Raw genomic sequence first — 17,434 nt, 5'->3', positions numbered from 1 at the left:
CAGCCAACGGCCTGGGCTCTCGCACCGGAAGCGGAAATGGTTGGAGGCTCTCGGCCCCGCCTCGGCGGCCATCTTGGAAGCCCGGGAGGCGGCGCCGCGCAGGACTGAGCGGAAGTGCTCGGTCGCCCCTTCCCGGACCTAGCGAAACGCCGGCGCGGCAGCCACCCGCGTCCTCCTTCCCGCGGCCCCCGGGAGACCGCGCTCGGCCGCAGTGGACCGCGAGGTGCTGGCGGGCGGGCCGGGGGTCAGGCTGGCGCCATGGTCCTGAGGGGCGCGCGTGAGGCTGGGGCCGGGCCGGACCCCAGGGGTCGCCGCGGTGACCGGCCCCAGTGCCCTGGTAGCGCGTCCTGGGAGGGGTCGGCTGCCTGCCCGGGGCCGTGGGACTTCGGTGTCCTCGCCGGTCCAGGGTGGCCTGCGGGATTTGGGTAGGAAACGCCGCGGTGGACTTGGGTCTCTCGGGGTCGAGTCCTGGCCCTTCTGCAAACCGAAGCTCCCGAGCGCTCGGGCTGACCCGCCCGACGGCGCCCCGCCTGTCCCACAGCTGCCTCCGGAAACCTGCCCCAGGCACCTGAGCCTGGGAGCGTCCCGGGGCGCCTGCTACTTGGTCGGGTTGGTCTCACTCCCGGAGATGTGTAAGGTGGCGCACTCCTCGTAGGTGAATATAGGGCCCCCAGGTCTTGGTGGTGCAGGTGTGGTGGAGACGGGAAGGTGGTCATGCCCAGGGAAAGGAGCCGGCCGTGATCCCTGGCCGAGTACTCGGGTGTATGAGGTCTGGAAGGGTTTTTCAGCGAAGGGAACAGCATCGGAGGATGAAAGTGTGGGAAATTAACAGCCTCGGGACCCAGGGGAAAGGGTCAGGGGAATGAGGGGAGACATAGAGGGTGCCAGGCAAGACTGTTCTCTGTGTGGGATGCGTCTGTGTGGGGACAGCTTCACAGACAGGTGCAGTGATGACTCTGATACTCTGCACACAAACTCGCAGAAGTGATACTCCTGGTCTCTGTTTGGAACAGTTTGATCTTGCTTTTTTCTTTGTTTCCTTTGTGGCTGAGCCTGAGTCAGTGACATCTGACAGAGAACTTAACCCACTGCTAGCTCTGTCCCGGGCATGGTGGATATCGGGACCGGCAGCGGAGGGACAAGGCTCCCTCTCCAGGAGCTTGCATTTTAGTAAGAGGAAATAGAGAAATGAGGCAGAAAGCAGTCAGAAGTGATTGTCCCACAAAATAGAACAGGGTGATGTGATCTGAGTGACAGGCGCCAGTTGGACAGTCACGGAAGGCCTCTTTGAACTGCCGAGGACTACAGACAGCCCAGCTGTGTGAGGGCCACCCTGATTGGAAACAAGTCCAAACAAGGCCAGCTTGCTGCCTTGGTCCCCGGGGCTGCTCCTGGTTAGAACTGGGCCCTACACTGGTTCTAACAAGGCTGGCTGTTGACTCCCCACCGAAGGCCTGGGAGGGGGTGCTGAGATGCTGTGGCCCTGTTTCACAGAGTGGAGTGGGGAGGGCCACAGTGGCCTGCGAGTCACGCCATAGACAGGCCATTTGATCCAAAGTTCATCTTCTTAATGTTGATGGGAGTTCAGCCAAAGCGTGGAGTTATGTTAATGTATATGTCTTATGTCAGGTAATCTGAAGTTGGTCAACATGTCGTGGGAAGATCTTTCACACGTTCAGTTAAGAGAACGAGACTTAGAAGGGGTTGTCTCTGTGTAGGGCGTACTTTAGAGGAATAGCAAGTGTTTCTCTAATGTTAATTTTAATACCTCAATTCAAGTAAAGGCATTTAAATGGTAGACACTTTGGTCATAAAAAAGTAAAACGGAAAAATTTCTATGGACTCGTAGGATAAATGATGTTACTGATGTGGTTTTCTTCTGGCCTGACTTTGGTCTAAATAGGGTGGCTGGCCTTCTCTAATTTAGCCCTTTTGAAAATAGGAAATTTTTCCCAGTTGAATATAGAGGCAAACTTCCCCAAAAGACAGGGCTAGGAGCCACAGTTCACCTGTTCAGTTCACTGCGGCTCCCAGGAAAGCAAAGGGCATTTCTGGGTCTCCTTGGCACGCTGCCCCTCCACTGTGGGGCTCCAGGAAATGGTGTTACGGAATCAGAGTAGACGTTCTAGCACAGATGTGCTGGTGCTTGTGGGACTGCTCAGGTTATCTTCATATCAAAGTTGTACTGTTGACCCTTGAACAACATGGGTTTGGACTGGATGGGTCCAGTCTCATGTGGATTTTTTTCACGAGAACAGTACCATAGTACTGCATGATCTGCGATTGGTTGAACTGCAGGTCCAGAGACTGACTAAAGTTATACTTGGATCGTTGACTGCTGGGGCCGACGCCCCTGCATTTGTTCAAGGACCCACTGCAATTGGTACTGTGTCCCATCTGGGATCTAGGATTATGTTGTGAGCCTGCTAACTAGCGGGTGCATGCAGGAAGAATGTGCAGATCCAGGCTCCAGCCTGGCCATGAACAGGCCAAGCAAGGGGTTGCTTAGGCCGTTGGAAGCCTCAGGTGTCTGCCCAAATGGGAAGGGCTGCTGTGCCAGCAGACGCCGCCTTCCAGATGAGGGATGGCGGCCTCACGATCATAACCACTCAAGGGCGGTGAAACAGACTCCATGTTGGAGTCCACTTCTGGTCCCCAGCCCTGCCATGGTGCCACATGCGGGAGGAAGCCGCCTGTGGTATGGGGGCAGCGAGAGCTTGGCCCCAGCATCTTCACCAGCTTTGGACTGGCGTGGCCTTCCGCCCTCTGCGTCCTTTTTGTTCTGCAGTTCAGATGGGGCCCATGCGGGGCTGCAAGAGCCAAGGCCAGAGCCGCTCTTGACTTTGAGCAAGTGGCCTGGACTGTCTGAGGCTGATGTGCTGCTGTGGCCTAGGAGTGATGGTGCCCACCCTTCTCTTGGCGATCTGGGCTCTCATGTGCTGAGTCCTCACGGAGTCACGTGGCCGGACGAAGTAGTCAGGAGCAGATAGGGTTACCTCCACGCACAGATAAGGAACTGGGGTTCAGACAGACTACTACTGGGAATCCTGACCATGGAGTGGGGACCTGGTCTGGACAGGGCCTGGTACCATGGGGGGCGGTCTGGACAGAGACCAGGTGGGGCCTAGAGAAGGGGGGCCACTTGGGAGCCTGTGGAGCGGCAGGAGGAGATGCTGGCAGTGGGTGAGTCTGGAGAGCCCTGGGGAGGTGGGCGTAGCCGCCTGTGCTGCAGACTGGCCCCAGGCAAGTGGACACAAATGTGTCCACAGGACTTTGCAGCCAGCGGGGCGGCCCTGGGACTGGTGGGAGGAGTGTGAGCAGGTGACAGGAGCGGAAATGAAAGTCCACCGGTGCTGCTTTGCATGTCACATGGCCTCCTGGCTCTCCACCAGAGCATGTCGTTGGCTTTTTTCTCTTTCCTGGATGACTCGTGGTAAAGACACAGGCCGGAAGCCTCGGTGTGTGTGAAATAGTGAATACTGGAAAAACCTGCTCAATGGTGTTGATGGAAATAGGGCAAGGTGATTAGGTCCTTGAATGCTGTATATTTAATATAAAAGTGTTTTGTGTTTTTTTTGTTTACAGAATGTCTGAAGGTGATAGTGTGGGAGATTCTGTCCATGGGAAGCCGTCTGTGGTCTACAGATTTTTCACACGACTTGGACAGGTTGGTTTTGGGTTGCAGAGCTGTATACACATTTAAGGAGAAGGCAGTGGCAACCCACTCCAGTATTCTTGCCTGGAAAATCCCATGGACAGAGGAGCCTGGTAGGCTGCAGTCCCTGGGGTCACTAGGAGTCAAACACGACTTCACTTTCACTTTCACTTTTCACTTTCATGCTTTGGAGAAAGAAATGGCAACCTACTCCAGTATTCTTGCCTGGAGAATCTCAGGGACAGGGGAGCCTGGTGGGCTGCTGTCTATGGGGTCGCACAGAGTCGGACAGGACTGAAGCGACTTAGCAGCAGCATACACATTTAAATGAGACTTGACCCTGGGGCATTTCCCTGTGGAGCATAAGTGTGCTGGCAGCTCCCCTGGGCGGGGGACAACTCCTTCAGTCTCACGCTTACACTCAGGCTTCTTGTCTTGTTACTGTGAGGATGCTGGGTCTCCTGTGGTTTAGACCACATACTTGTCTTCTGCGTTTTTTCAACAGCTCTAAAAATGTGAAAACCTTGATTCTTAGCAGACACAGCTGCTCTGCCTCTGCCCCGCTGTCCCCTTGCTTAGCTACCCACATCCACCCTCGCCCACGTCTCCTCAACCCCCTGCACCCAGGTCCATGCTCCACTGCGGGACCACCCCTCAGACCACAGCAAGGCCTGTGAGTGTCTGTCTTGGAGGAAGAAGTCTGACTTGGTAGAGAATCATACAGACTGACATAGGGCTCAGAACTAAAACCGTGTTGACTTTTAAAAGAAAAAAGCATCTGGAAAACTTGATAATTATTGAAGCCAGGTCATGGGCCTCTGTGGCTCGTATTCTCTCTTATGAATGACTAAAATTTTTCATAATTAGAATTTCAAAATGGGAATTAATTTCAAATTAAAACGAGAACACAGACATGTATATTAGTTAAATGTACAGATGTACACACGTATGTAGACGTGTGCACATGTGTGAATCTAGGAATTTGGCCATCTGCTCTGCAGCTGTGTCCATTCCCCGTCCCCTGCCCCCCCACTGCTGGGTGGGTGGGACCGGCTCCAGGGTAAGTGGCTATGAGACGGGGACCTGCCGCTGAGTCCCAGGTGTGGAATGGTAACATTCCCCTGTCTCTGCTGTCCTCTCTGTCTCCCCACAATGGCCCCTTGGGCCGATGCTGTAGGACCATTGACTGTGAGAGACAGATCCGTAATTATCTTTGATTAAAGGACAAGTGCATCTCCAAAACTGTTGCAAGTAACTTTTGGATTAACTGTAGTCACCGCTCGGCGCAAAGGTCAGCAACAGGCGTGCTGCGCAGCTCGAACTGCAGGGCGGCCGTAACATAGGCTGTGTCTCTCCTAGATCTACCAGTCCTGGCTGGACAAGTCTACGCCACACACGGCCGTGAGATGGGTGGTGACGCTGGGCTTGAGCTTCATCTACATGATCCGCGTTTACCTGCTGCAGGTCGGTGGGGCGGGACCTGGCCTTGTGTGCAGGTGGGAGGGTTGTTTCTCCTTCTGTCTCTGGGGTAGAAGTGTCCTGGTCTGCTCAGGGGACCTCCTGGCGCCCCTTGGGTGGGCCTCCTGGGGACTGGGGACAAAATCACCTTCTGTGCTGGCCACCTCATTCCCTGAGTGTGTGAGACAGGCTGGCGTCTGAGGAGGACCAGGTGAGGTGACTGAGGACTCTCCCTGAGGGGACGGGTATCCTTTCTGACCCCTGCTGACTGCCTGGGTCCCAGGTGGGAGTCCCTGTGGACCCTGAGAACAGGGAGGCTCAGGCCTCATCCAGAGCTTTTTTCCCTGGGCAGGACAGCTGTTTCCTCCATGAGAGCAGACCCATCCTCTTGGGTGTCTCCTAGGTTTAGAAGGATGTGGGTGTGAGGACAGGTACTTCACCCACTGGATACCTCCCTGCGTCCAGCCCTGGGGGAAACTCTCCCCTCAGCTGAGTATAGAGACTCATCCTTGGTGGTGGTGGTTGTGTCTGTGTTTCCGAGAGGAAGCCTAACCCTGGCTTAGTACAAAGGTGGCAGGCATGGTGCAGCTCTGTAGCAGGCACAGTTTGTGTCAGCAGTCTACAATTAATGTTGTTTGCTGTGATTGGGTCTAGGTGTTCTTAAGAAATTGGACCTTGGTCCAGTCTTCATGGAAAGAGTGACCTCGAAACCTTGAATTGGGGGATTTGGGCAGGATGTGGGTGCGTTTCGTACAGGCTAGTTTCCCAGGTTAGACTCACCAAGTGCCTGATTTGACATCCCTCCAGCCTCAGCCTTGCTACCAGGAGCTGGGTAAACACTCAGCTGTTAATTTTTCACATTTAGGATTTTGTTGTCTCACTTGAACATTTTTTAAGGTATCAGGACATCAAATGCCAGCATGATAGATCTCAACTGGTTTGTGTGAAAATGTTTGGGCTTTTAGAATTGGTCATGCAGTGCAGTCTGGTTCTGCCTGGATAAACTCACTCCTTTAGAATGAGCTGAGGACTTCCCTGGCAGTCCAGTGGTTAGGACCACCAGTGCAGGGGCCCAGGTTCAATCCTTGGTCGGGGAACTAAGATGCCACATGCCGTGTGGCCAAGAAGCCCAGTGGCAGATACACCTCCTTCTCTGTGTCTCCTGAGGAAGGTTTTTCTCTGTAATACTCTGTGACTTGTTGGTTTCCTGAGGTTCTGGATTTCTTTTGGGCAGAGGTTGTGAGCAGTCCTTGCACGATGTGTGTGACGCCAGCCACCTGCTGGAAGGAGCTGAACCCTCAGGTCTTGGGCTGGTTTGGGGCTCGTGTCCAGGTTGGGGGCTGCCAGCGAGGACAAACCTGTGGCCTGGGTGTGTGGCTTTGTGAAGCACCCCATGTCTGCTGTCTTCCAGGGCTCTGGTGGCTTTAAGTGTTGGGTGCATCTAACTGGACACTGGCTTGTCCATGCTCAGGACCCAAAATGCAGCCTGAGACTCGCTGTCACTGTGGACGCTCACTGCTCTTCTATCACTTGTTCTGAGCTCATGTCCATGTGGGTTCAGTCCAGATGAGGACTGGGTTCGGGGTGGCCTCACTGACTGTGTCCCTTCTCTTCCAGGGTTGGTACATCGTGACCTATGCCTTGGGAATCTACCACCTGAATCTCTTCATAGCTTTCCTTTCTCCAAAAGTGGACCCTTCGTTAATGGAAGATTCAGGTACGGTGGAGCATGCCTCCTTCGCTGTCTGGGGAGAATTGTGATTTTATGTGCTTCACAGAACTGCTGTTTCCTCCAGAAACATTTGAAATCTCAACTTCGGAGACTGTTCTTTAGGTGTTTAAAATGTACCTGGAACTTCTGTGATCCTAGCAAGTTTGTTTGTAGAAGGACTGGTTAAACCCTTGTTAAACAGTCACAGGCGGCGGGTTCTTCTTTCTGTGTTTGGTAGATGAGGAAACTGAGCCTTGGGGCTGTGTATCCTGTACGGGGGCGGGATGGGGGGGTAGGGTGGGGTGAGCCGGGGCCTGCCTTCTGGGTAGCTGGCCTAGCCAAGGTACCTTCTCGCAAAAGCAGGCATCCATACCGCTTGGCGTGGCTCACTGAGGCTGCTGGCCCCTTGATGTCCCAGGACAGTGGGTTGGAAAGTTCTTGGCTCTGGCTGTTCCTGGCATACCTGGGCCAGATGGACGCCTCAGTGCATGCCTACCGGCCAGCTGGGGATGAGGCAGTGCATGACTGGATGCTGAGGGCTTCATTTGGGCTGATGCTGCCATGTTGGTAACACCCGCTACAGTTCCTGTGGAGCCTGTGGGATCCTGCTTGTTGTGGCAGAGACCACTGTCCAGACTGCAGATCGTGACTAGAACCGTGTGTTTTCTCTGTGGAGTATCTGATAGAAATTCCAAAGGGAACAACCCTTTCATTTACTGTTGCCAATTAGGGAATTAGAAAGCAAGAGGCCTGTCTGTAGGCCTCAGTTTCTTGATGTGTCACTGGGGAGGGCACCTTCCCAGGTGGGGTGGGGTGGGATTCCCGGCTCGTGGAGGAGGCGGCTGTCCCGAGCCTTGCGCCCCCAGAGCCAACACAGCTCTCGCCTCTGCCTGCTCGTGGCTGTGTGTGCTTATCTCTCCCCTTCCCTTCAGGTCTCAGGTTGTCTGGTTGATGGGTTCCTGAAAATCGGCGTTGGGGGTGAATTTACACGATCATTTGAAGTGGTCTTAACAAGAAATTCTCATACAAATCTTCTAAAGCTGTGAATCGGTTTCTAAATCAGCCGAAATCCCCATTTTGTGTTTGGTTAAAGTCTGGGTTAAATGTCAGGGCTGTTGGTTCAAAGCCCTAGGGGAGCTTAGAGCTGTAGGAAGGACGGGACTGCCCGCCTCACCCTGCTGACTCTCTCCTTTCAGACGACGGCCCCTCATTACCCACCAAACAGAACGAGGAGTTCCGACCCTTCATCAGGAGGCTCCCAGAGTTTAAGTTCTGGTGAGTCCCTCATCCCCTGTGTTCCTGCCCCCATGCTCATCTCGCCCCACCCTTGTACCACCCCCCGTGCTCCTCCCCGCATGTTCCCCCTTTTCTTGCACATGCTCCTCCTCATGTGCTTGTTCCTCTGTGCCCACCCCCCTGCCCTGTGCTCCTCCCCCCCGCCCTGTGCTCTTCCCCCCGTGCTCATTCCCACTTGTGGCTCTGAGCTGGGCATGTGTCTTGGTTCTGGCAAGCTGGCAGCCTAGACTCCTCAGAGAAACACCAGCTCTTGGTGTGTTTCCCTGTCTTGGACGTCATCTCACCCAGAATGTGAGATGTGCCTGCTGGGCATGGGGGGGTCCTAGGGGCCTCCAGGGCCCACCCTGCTCTGGGTTGCAAAGTAACACCATTGTGCCTTGAAGCCACAAAAAGGGGGCTGCTTCGGGGTGGAGGGTCCTGAGTAGGTGACTGACTTGGCCTCTGGGGGTACACTGCTCTGCACTGAGGGGACTAGCTCCCTCCCCTCTCAGTCCTTGGATGACCTGGGCACAGGGCAGGTGTTGGTGTGAAGGGGGTTTGACTTGTCTGTAGGCCTCTTGGGAGGTGGTCCCGTGTGTGTGATGTAATGATGAGTGTGATGGGGTGGAGATGACCCTGCTGGCTGGGGAAGTGGGAGGGTCTGTGAGTGTGTCTGTCCTGTCCTGTCCTTCACCCTGCCCTCCTGGTGCAGGTGCAGTCCCGGTGGGGTGTGAAGTGCTGGACCCAGGGCTGCTGGGGGAGGGGTGGGAAGCGGGCAAGGCTGGATCCTATGTGTCCTCTGGGGTAGCCTTTGCTTGCTAGAAAGGGAGAGCCAGGCGGACTTAAGTAGGGCTGCGACCCTGGAGGGTTTGGCCCTGAGCTGGAGGGCAGGTGGCCCTGAGGTCTAACTGCACCTGTTTTTTACGGGATGCTGCTTCGTCACTGGGAGACAGCCTGCTGGGCATGTGGGACTTGGACTGGAGGCTTGGGACTAGGTTTCTAGACATGACCCTGCAGCACATGGCATCCCGGTCCAGCCACCAGCCTGAGCAGCAACAGCACCCCCACTGCTCATTTTACGCTTTGTGTCTGTCACATGCAGTACGTGACACATGCCACACGTAGCTCCCACCCCGCTTCTGGAGGAGACACCGCCCCTCCCCCAGGGCCGCCTCCTGTACTGACCACTGATCTTCTCTCCTGCCGCAGGCACGCGGCGACCAAGGGCATCCTGGTGGCCATGGTGTGCACCTTCTTTGAGGCCTTCAATGTCCCAGTGTTCTGGCCTATCCTGGTGATGTACTTCATCATGCTGTTCTGTATCACCATGAAGAGGCAGATAAAGGTAAAGCCCAGCTGCTGCTGTGCCGTGAGACAGCATGCCTGGTGTGAGGAGCTCTGAGCCAGGCTTCAGTCTGAGATACTGGGGCTGTGCACACCCTGCTCTCTGTGCAGTCTGGTGGGTGTGTGCGCTTGCCATGGGCATGAGTCACAACCGCCGTGTCTGGTCCGTGTACAGGGCCGGGCCCTCAGCACAGCCTTAAGTCACACCGTCAGGTGATGAAGTACATCACCGTCTGGTGCATCATCCAGGGACAGTCAGGCCCCAGGACGTGCTGTGTGATGCCAGCATCACCCTAAGCTGTCCTCGGTGACAGGGCGGCTCCGCTTTGTCCTCTTCTCCCCCAGTCCCAGGTTCCCAGCTCAGTAGCTCTAGCTCGTCCTGCACACAGGGTGGGGATTACGAAACCTGTCCCCTACCCTTGGGGTTTTCAGCAGCTCAGCTGGCTCAGCCAGGCTGGGCCCCCTGAGCAGGGGGACAGGGGTGTCTGAGGAGCCCTGGCTTCCCACCTGCACGCAGCAAAGATGGGGCTCAGAGCTGGAGGGGAGGTGGGCCATGGGGAGGCCATGCTGAGACTCGTCTGTCTGTCTGTCCCAGCACATGATCAAGTACCGGTACATCCCATTCACGCATGGCAAGAGGACATACAAGGGCAAAGAGGACGCGGGCAAGACATTCGCCAGCTAGACGGCCGCCTGCCACCTGACGGCGCCTTCTCTTCTCACATACAGTAGTTGAGTACAAGGGAGTTATTTTCTTTCTAAAAAGAAGCTTCGATTATTTGTAACTGAAGTATCAGGTTTTTGAAGAAACTGGCATTTAAACCGAATCGCATTGATTTATTTTCCAGCCGGTCAGGTGTGCAGACGCTGGACTTGTAGTGGAACGCAGGCTGGGGGACAGCCAGGCGGTCTGGGGAGGGCGGGCGGCCAGCCGGCGGTGGGGTCAGGCCCGTGGAGGGATCTAGGATGCCCGACTGCTGCCTCTGAGGACATCTGCCGCCTCCGTGGAGGATACGCGCCCGCCGGAGGAGCCACTCCCTTAGCTGCGGGTTCTAATGCCAGTTTCCCAGTTCATCTCACGGGAGATGTGTCGAGTTGGCCTCTACCATGATGACTCAAAACTTTGTTCTTAACCACCATGATTGCTTTTGAAGGCCTGGAATTATAAATATATATTTTAATTGTTTGAGATTATTTTGACACCTTTCTTTGATACGTCAAGAGTTGTTTTAAGTGTGTTCTCGGCAGCAGCCCCTTTCAGAGACACCTGGCAGGAGGGCCAGTGCCATGGGCTTTAACACACGGCTTCTTACTTTCTACGGGGAAACAACTTTGACCTGCATGTCAGCTTTTTTGATGTGATAAAAACCAATACTCGTAAACATTTTACTAAGTGACTTTTTAATTCCAACTTTATTAAAGACAATGTCCCCGCTCTCGTGTAGTCTCTGTCTAACCCACCACAGCTCCTGCACCACGAGGGCCCGTGGGGTGCCCAGCCGCCCTGGGAGGCAGTCACACTGCCACACCGTTGACTCCTGGCTCCAAGCGCCATTTCCATCTGTCTCAGTTTTGGACCTCAAGTCTTCCCCTTGTGGCTTCTCTTTTGCCAGTTTTTGCAAATGTGAAGTAAGCAGCTCTTGCTTTTAAGAGGCCACATGAAGATCTTTGTGTACCTGACCCTGAATTTTAAACTTCACACGTAAATGACGTTCCGATCGGTACCCGTTACCAGGCCGTGGCACCTGCAGTGCTCGTGCTCTAGACCTGTTTCATACTGTTGTCCCGGTAAGCGCACTGGTGTGAGACTCGACGGGAAGTTGCAGCCACTCGGGGCCCATGTGAGGAGGCGGGGCTTAGGACCCATGGAGCCTCTCTCTGCTCCTGCCTGCCTGGAGCAGGGCCCGCGCGGTCACAGCTGGTCTCCGGGGCTGACCTCCGCAAGTCACGTGAAGAGGCCCTCCCACATGGGTGTGTGCACCGCTCACAGTGTCAGCACACCAGCACTTCTGTGGAAATGGTGCTGTAAGGATGCCTACACCAAAATTCAGTCTGCAGGATTTAAGTAGATCTAAAAACCTGAAGATAACAAAGGTGGCAGGAAGCAGGCTGGCCACAACAGTGAGTGGTGATGGCAAGCTGGCCGGGCCTGCCAGGTGCTCCACGTGGGAGGAGACCCCTCCTGTGGTGAGGCCGGAATGCACATTGCCATGTTCTAGAATGGGAAGCAGACTTGACCATTCACTAGATGGCACGTGCCAGAGGTGTTAGGGTTGATGACAACTTCTGGCTTTCTGGGAACAGTTGTGCTCCCGCCCTCCAAAGCCAGCTCCAGTGACAAGGGTGAGGTCTGTAGGTCTTTGGGCTGGAGGACTATCATGCTGGGAAGGCAAACTGCTGGTGCTCGGCTGCAGGTCAGTCACGCCCCGCCCTATGAGTGACTGGGGAAGGGAGGGGCATTCTGAGGGTGGACTGACTGCCCCGCAGGTCCCCACCCACCCTGCATTAGCCAGGTCCAAGTCCAGGTCCAGCACCCATCCTCCTGGCAGCTGGCATGGTATCACATGTGACAAAAGTCTCAAGAATTTCTCGATGTCTGTGCAGGAGAAGTTGACGAGAATAAGACTGCTCTTCCCGCAAGAGGTCAGCGGTAGTGCCGCAGGTAGACCAGCTTCTGGGGAAGGAACTTCTCCCTGCAGAGGGGACACTCCGTCTGGGGAGAGTGGGGGACAGTCACAGGCCGCACCCAGCACAGCATCTCCAATAAAACAGGGATGTACCCATGTCTCTTAGAGAAAGCGTTTTTTGAGACACTGCAGGTGGTCGGGGCGCAGGGCAGGGACAGTGACCAAAGAGGGGATGATCAGGCCACAGGTGATGTGGGATGGGGAGGGCACTTGGCCATTGAAGGACCATGGCCACCCAGAGCCTCTCAGGAGTCTTAGGGTGTGAACTCAAGTGTTCTGTCCCCACTCCTCGGGACTGCGTCCCTCCTGTGAGGGTGGGTGCCCCACCTGGGCCGTGTAGGGAGGCAGGGCCTGTGCTCTTTGGGCCTCTGCAGGGCGGCCTGGACCCCGGGAGGAGGCTGCAGCACCCCCACCCCTGGGGCCCTGTGGGCTCTGAGGAACCAGGTGGGCTGGGCCTCAGGCCCCTGGAAGAGATGGGGAGGTACACAGGGGCCCAGGGGTTGCCCCTCCTCGGAACCATCACAGGCCTAAGATCTAAGTGCCCTGCTCTGGCCCCCTGGCTTGCTGGACCCCACACTCCGAGGTCTCAAGGCCGAGCTCTGGCCCTAGGACTCTAGGGCCTTCCTTTCTCGGTCGGAGCTTCCCCAGCTTCCACCAGTGCAGTGCCCTGACTCCAGACATGGCCCCAGGTCCAGCCTACCTGGAGGCTTCTAGGAACAAGCCCCTACCCCAAATGACAGGCAGTTTTGGGGACAGGCACACTCCAGATGCCCACCTTGGTGTCGCCCCAGTGGGTGATACACTCCCAGCAGAACAGGTGGCCGCAGGGCGTGGCTGTCGAATGCCTGCGTTCCTCCAAGCACAGCGTGCACAGTGGGTTTCTGGAAATTGCTCGCTCCTCTGCATGGCTCCTGGCAGGAGTAGGTGGATGGGACACAACTGAGCTGGCGTCCTGCCGGGCACCTGGGGAGCCAGCCCCTGCCCCACGCCCCCGCCCTGCCCCATGCACCTGCGGTGGGACAGGCCGCGCTGCAGCCTCCACTCCTTCCGGGCACGCTGTTTCTGCTGGAAGCTGTAGAGCTGCAGGCCTGCGGCCAGCACCAGGTGCAGCAGGGACACCAACCCCAGCAGCTGGTAGCTGGCGCGAACCCAAGGGTCCTCTGCGAGTGGGCGGCGGACACGGAGCTGTCAGGGATCCAGGGGACAGCCACATGGTCAGAGGGCATGAGGCGCTGAGCAGCCCAAGAGCCCGGCCTCATGGGTGGCATTAAGCCAAGGCCTGCCCTCTGGCTGCGGGAGGGCGCAGGAATGCCTGGTGGGCCCAGCACTGAGCAAGGAGGGTGGCGATGGAGCCTGCAGGTCACTGGTTGCAAGCAAGGCATTGTGGGAAGGGGAAACTGCTAGGCACCTAAGCCTCACAGAAAAGGAACCAGCAAAGAGGCCTGAGCGGGGGAGCCCTGCGTGGCAGATCCACTACTCAGCCCCATCCGGAAACAGAAGCTCCAGCTTGTATGAAGGCCCTGGGACTCCCAGCCACATCCTCCAATGGGAAGCTACTTGCCCTCCACTGCTGTCTCCTTCCCTAGCTGGAAGCAGGGACTGTTAGGTTAGCCAGATCAGCCAGAGCCCAAGAGATGGGGCCCTGGTATCTGTGGAGGAAGAGCCCCCGTGGCCACCCCGAGGCCCTGAGTGGGTTGCAGTAGCTTGGCAGACACCTGATGTAACGGGTACTGCAAGTGCAGTGAGGACTGGAGCTGGGAGAAGAAGGGGTAGAGGCGCTGGATACCCCTGTCAAGGGAGGCAAGGGGGTGGGGGAGAGCCTGGAGACCTTGGGGAGGCAGGGCCCAAGGGAAGGCCTTCCGGATGAACCTTGAAGCCAGGGCATCAGCTGAGACCCAGCAGGGTTGGAGTGCCCATGGTAGGCGGATACCACCAGGTCTGGAGACCACCAGACCTCCCCAGGTGGGAGGCCAGCAGGGATGCTGGTGGCACCAGGGTCCCTGTGGTTGCTATCGGGTCTCCCTCAGGGGCATGTCCCCAAATCTTACCCTCTGTCAGGGTGGCCTGGAAGGGGTGGGCATACGGCCCAGGAGCCCAGGTATACAGCAAGGTGGCCACAGGTGCTGGCGGTGGAAAACAGACTCACCCCACCCTCGTCAGGGTTTTTGGAAATCAGACTTCCTCTGGTCTTTTAGTAAAACAGGACCCGACAAGACCCATGCTTCCAGTGGGGATTTCAGCTCCAGCCCTGTGACTGCTTGTGGGCATAGTCCCCAAAGAACAGCCTCTGCAAATGAGCCAGACCTGTTACTTACGTAGGTGATGCCCGTGAACCTCTTGGCCAGGTGGTAGAAGGTGCCATGGATGTAGAACCAGGCCACATGGAGACGCTGGAGGCACCCGAGGCTCTGCTTGAGCACTGACATGGCCCGCAGGAGCACCCCCTGCTGCTGTTCCGTCAGGGTGGCCACGAACCGGTGCACCCAGCGCCTCATCCCTGACTGGCTGCTGGGGGCCAGACTGCCCCGTAAGGGCCAGGCGCTGTCGCCAGTGGCCTGCAGCTCGTGCTCCAGGTGGAGCAGGGCCTTATCCAGCAGGTAGGGCAGGACGGTGTGCAGCGCCACCAGGATCCCGCGTCGCAGCTTCGAGGGCACATGGCGCTGTGATGGGCCCACCTGCACGACGCTGACGTATTCCTCCCCAAGGGTCTGGTAGCCTGCAGGGAGAAGGGCCTCAGTGATCTCCTCTACTGGGTTCCCACCTCCCCTCCAAAGGACGATCCTCACAGCCCACGCCCTGTGGCAGGCGCAATGCTGGGACCCCTCTTGGGCCACGGGTTCAGCTGCGGAGAAACAGTCCCAGACAGACATGACAGGGAACCTCAGGGCTTCCAGAGGCCCGGACTGGACTCAGGGCCTGGACCCCACCTAGGGAGGGGTTTGGGCCCCTTCCTTCCCAGAGGCTGCATGCGGGCCAGTTGGGGGACACTGTGAAGCACCTTTAGAAAACTCCCTCTGCAGGCAGCCCTCTCCTGTCCTCGGGGCTCCTCAGGAGGTCGTGCTGTGGCCACTACCTGCTAGTGTGGTGAGGCTGAAGTAGGCGAGATCCGACACCAGTTCTACCTCTCTCCTCCACTCCAGCCACTTCTTCGCACCTAAGAGGAGGAACTGTACGTGTTATTCTTGAGGGCCTGGGGGTGGTGGGGCATGAGGGTCAGAACAATCCTCGCTCCTGCTGCCCAGGCCCAGCCCTGCAGCCCCTGACTCGCCCCCCACACTCTGCTCACTCCCTGGACTCTCGCGCTGTTCACACTTTCCATTGACACCTGCCTTGCCTGGGCCCTGAGTGTCCTGAGAACCTACCCACCTGCAGCCATGCCCCCTCCAGGATCCACCTAGGCAACTGCTCTAGAACCCAGAGAACCAGAAGGACAGGCAGTGTAACACAGTGACCGGGAGCTCAAGCCAAGACCACTGACCAGCATCAAACCCCAGCTCCCACACTGCTGGCTGTGAGCTCAGGTGAGTTACATCTCTGGGATCCCCATTTCTCTGTCTCTGAGGAGGGTAATAGCAACAGGTCCTCCAGGCAGGCATGTATTAACAAAACGAGTTAATGTTCTGAAGCACGGACAGCAGTGTCTCGCATGGAGTAAGTGAATCTGTTAGCAAAATTAATACACGGGCCATTTGTTTTGATCCTGCGTGTTCCTCTCACGCTCAAAGCCGGCCCATGGCCACCCGGCCCCAGTGTACAGTCCAGCCTCCCTTCAGCTGCTCCGAAGGAGCCCGCTGTCGGCTGGAATCTACCCACGCTCTTGCCCCTACACTGGACTCCAACGCCCCTGCTCCACTGTAGCCTCGTGTCAGCAGAGCCGTGGACTCTTGCGCGCCTGCTGCCTGGCCCCCACCCCCGCCCTCTGCAGCAGGGATCAAAGACCGGAGCAGCCGCTCCTTCCTTCAGCTCAGGCCTCTGGGGGCGCGCAGGGTCAGGCCGAGCCTGCAGAGGGCTGACCGGCGGGCCTGGGGCTCGTCTCCCCGCCTCGCGCCCCCACGGCCCGTACGGCCCCCAAGACACCCCGCATCGGCCCTCACCTGCCAGGTTGTGCAGGGCGCCGCCCGCCGCGCTCCGCAGCCCGCCGCGGTAGTAGTCGTCCTTCTGCGCCGCGCGGACCACCTCCGGGGGGCTGGCGGCCGCGGAAGCCATGGTCAAGGGTCGCGGGGCCGCGGGGACCTTGGGGACCGGGAGACGGGGAGGCGACGCAGGGACCCAGATAGCCACGCCCACGCGGCGGCGCCAGATGACTGAGCTGCGCTCGGCGTGCGGCGCAGACCTTGAGCGTCACTGAGGGCGGGGCCTGGGGCGGGCCCTGGGGCCTGGGGCGGGGCGGGGCTGACGGAACGGCGGGGTCCAAGCGGCGCGAACGAGGCCAGGGTGCAGACTCAAGGCTGGTGGGGGGGGGAGGGGGAGCGGGTGAGCCAGGGACTGGTGAGCGGCACAGTGTGGGGATTGGCCGCGGGGACAGCCCCCTGAAACTGGGAGAGGCGTCAGAGCCACAGCAGGTGCTGACTCCCTTTGGTGGGGCACTTGGCCGCCCCCGGCGCCGGAAGTAAGGTTGGCTGTGGTCTCCCCCCGCTCCCTGCAGTGCTCTCTGCGGGGCGCTGGCGCTCCTGTGCTCTAATCCCCGCGAAGCGCCTGTGGGCCCAGGGAAGGTGCTCTGGGGCCCGGGAGAGGGCAGGGAGCGCGGATTCTTGAACCGCGTTGTTTATACTGGCGGCTGCCCCACACGTGCAGACCCCGGACTCCTCTCAACTGCTCTCATCAGAACAGGGACCAAAGAGGGCCGCGGGGGGGTGGGGAGACTGGGATGCCATGCACCAGAGGGGACAGAGCTAGGAGATCCCGGTGCCCAGGCACAGGCCACAGCTGGACTTGAGCTGCAGTTCAGGGCCCCGGGAGGGGTCTGGGGAGAGGGCAGTGAGAGGAGGCAGTTGGGGTGTCCTAAGGGCTCTGGGTCTGTAGCAGGTTGTGTGTGTGTGTGTGCTTGTTCAGTCTGTCCAACTCTTTGCCACCCCGTGGACTGTCGCCCGCCAGGCTCCTCTGTCCATGGAATACTCCAGACAAGAATGCTGGAGTGGGTTGCCATTTCCTCCTCCAGGGGATCTTCACCACCGAGGGATCGAACCAGAGTCTCTTGTGTCTCATGCATTAGCAGGGGGCTTCTTTACCACTGAGTCACTTGAGAAGTGAGCAGGTCATCAGTTCAAACACTCGGTCGTGTCCGACTCTTTGTGTCCCCATGAA

General features: G+C 57.7%; 2 protein-coding genes across 4 annotated transcripts; one reads left to right on the top strand and one right to left on the bottom strand.

Annotated features, from left to right (window-relative positions):
* The first annotated feature begins 41 nt into the window (after positions 1-41).
* On the top strand, positions 42-10,878 carry RER1 (retention in endoplasmic reticulum sorting receptor 1). Of its 2 annotated transcripts, none has more exons than XM_043923472.1 (7): positions 42-223; positions 3,586-3,667; positions 5,015-5,119; positions 6,731-6,830; positions 8,021-8,099; positions 9,309-9,444; positions 10,039-10,878. In XM_043923472.1, exons 2-7 carry the CDS (start codon positions 3,587-3,589, stop codon positions 10,126-10,128), a joined length of 591 nt encoding a protein of 196 aa, XP_043779407.1. In that variant the 5' UTR covers positions 42-223; position 3,586; the 3' UTR covers positions 10,129-10,878. The 2 variants fall into 2 exon arrangements, with proteins under 2 accessions (XP_043779407.1, XP_043779408.1); XM_043923473.1 differs by lacking the exon at positions 42-223 and adding an exon at positions 385-655.
* PEX10 (peroxisomal biogenesis factor 10) lies at positions 10,828-16,435 on the bottom strand. Of its 2 annotated transcripts, XM_043923470.1 has the most exons (6): positions 16,225-16,435; positions 15,204-15,284; positions 14,446-14,846; positions 13,140-13,315; positions 12,906-13,041; positions 10,828-12,156 (listed from the first exon to the last, which is right to left on the bottom strand). In XM_043923470.1, the coding sequence occupies exons 1-6, from the start codon at positions 16,334-16,336 to the stop codon at positions 12,088-12,090; spliced, it is 975 nt and encodes a 324-aa protein (XP_043779405.1). In that variant the 5' UTR covers positions 16,337-16,435; the 3' UTR covers positions 10,828-12,087. The 2 variants fall into 2 exon arrangements, with proteins under 2 accessions (XP_043779405.1, XP_043779406.1); XM_043923471.1 differs by lacking the exon at positions 16,225-16,435 and having other exon boundaries at positions 15,129-15,270.
* Positions 16,436-17,434: the final 999 nt, after the last annotated feature.

Source organism: Cervus elaphus, chromosome 14 (genome assembly GCF_910594005.1).
Source record: "Cervus elaphus chromosome 14, mCerEla1.1, whole genome shotgun sequence".
NCBI classification, from domain to species: Eukaryota; Metazoa; Chordata; class Mammalia; order Artiodactyla; family Cervidae; genus Cervus; species Cervus elaphus.
The sequence above is the reverse complement of the archived record's forward strand: the minus strand, read 5'-3'. Positions and strand labels throughout refer to the sequence as shown.

Coding starts and splice junctions, on each gene's coding strand:
- RER1 (XM_043923472.1), top strand. CDS start 3,587: ATGTCTGAAGGTGATAGTGTGGGAGATTCTGTCCATGGGAAGCCGTCT. Junction 5,120..6,730: donor TCCGCGTTTACCTGCTGCAG/GTCGGTGGGGCG, acceptor CTTCTCTTCCAG/GGTTGGTACATCGTGACCTA. Junction 6,831..8,020: donor TTCGTTAATGGAAGATTCAG/GTACGGTGGAGC, acceptor CTCTCCTTTCAG/ACGACGGCCCCTCATTACCC.
- PEX10 (XM_043923470.1), bottom strand. CDS start 16,336: ATGGCTTCCGCGGCCGCCAGCCCCCCGGAGGTGGTCCGCGCGGCGCAG. Junction 14,847..15,203: donor CAGCCTCACCACACTAGCAG/GTAGTGGCCACA, acceptor TTCTCCCTGCAG/GCTACCAGACCCTTGGGGAG. Junction 13,042..13,139: donor CGCGGCCTGTCCCACCGCAG/GTGCATGGGGCA, acceptor TACTCCTGCCAG/GAGCCATGCAGAGGAGCGAG.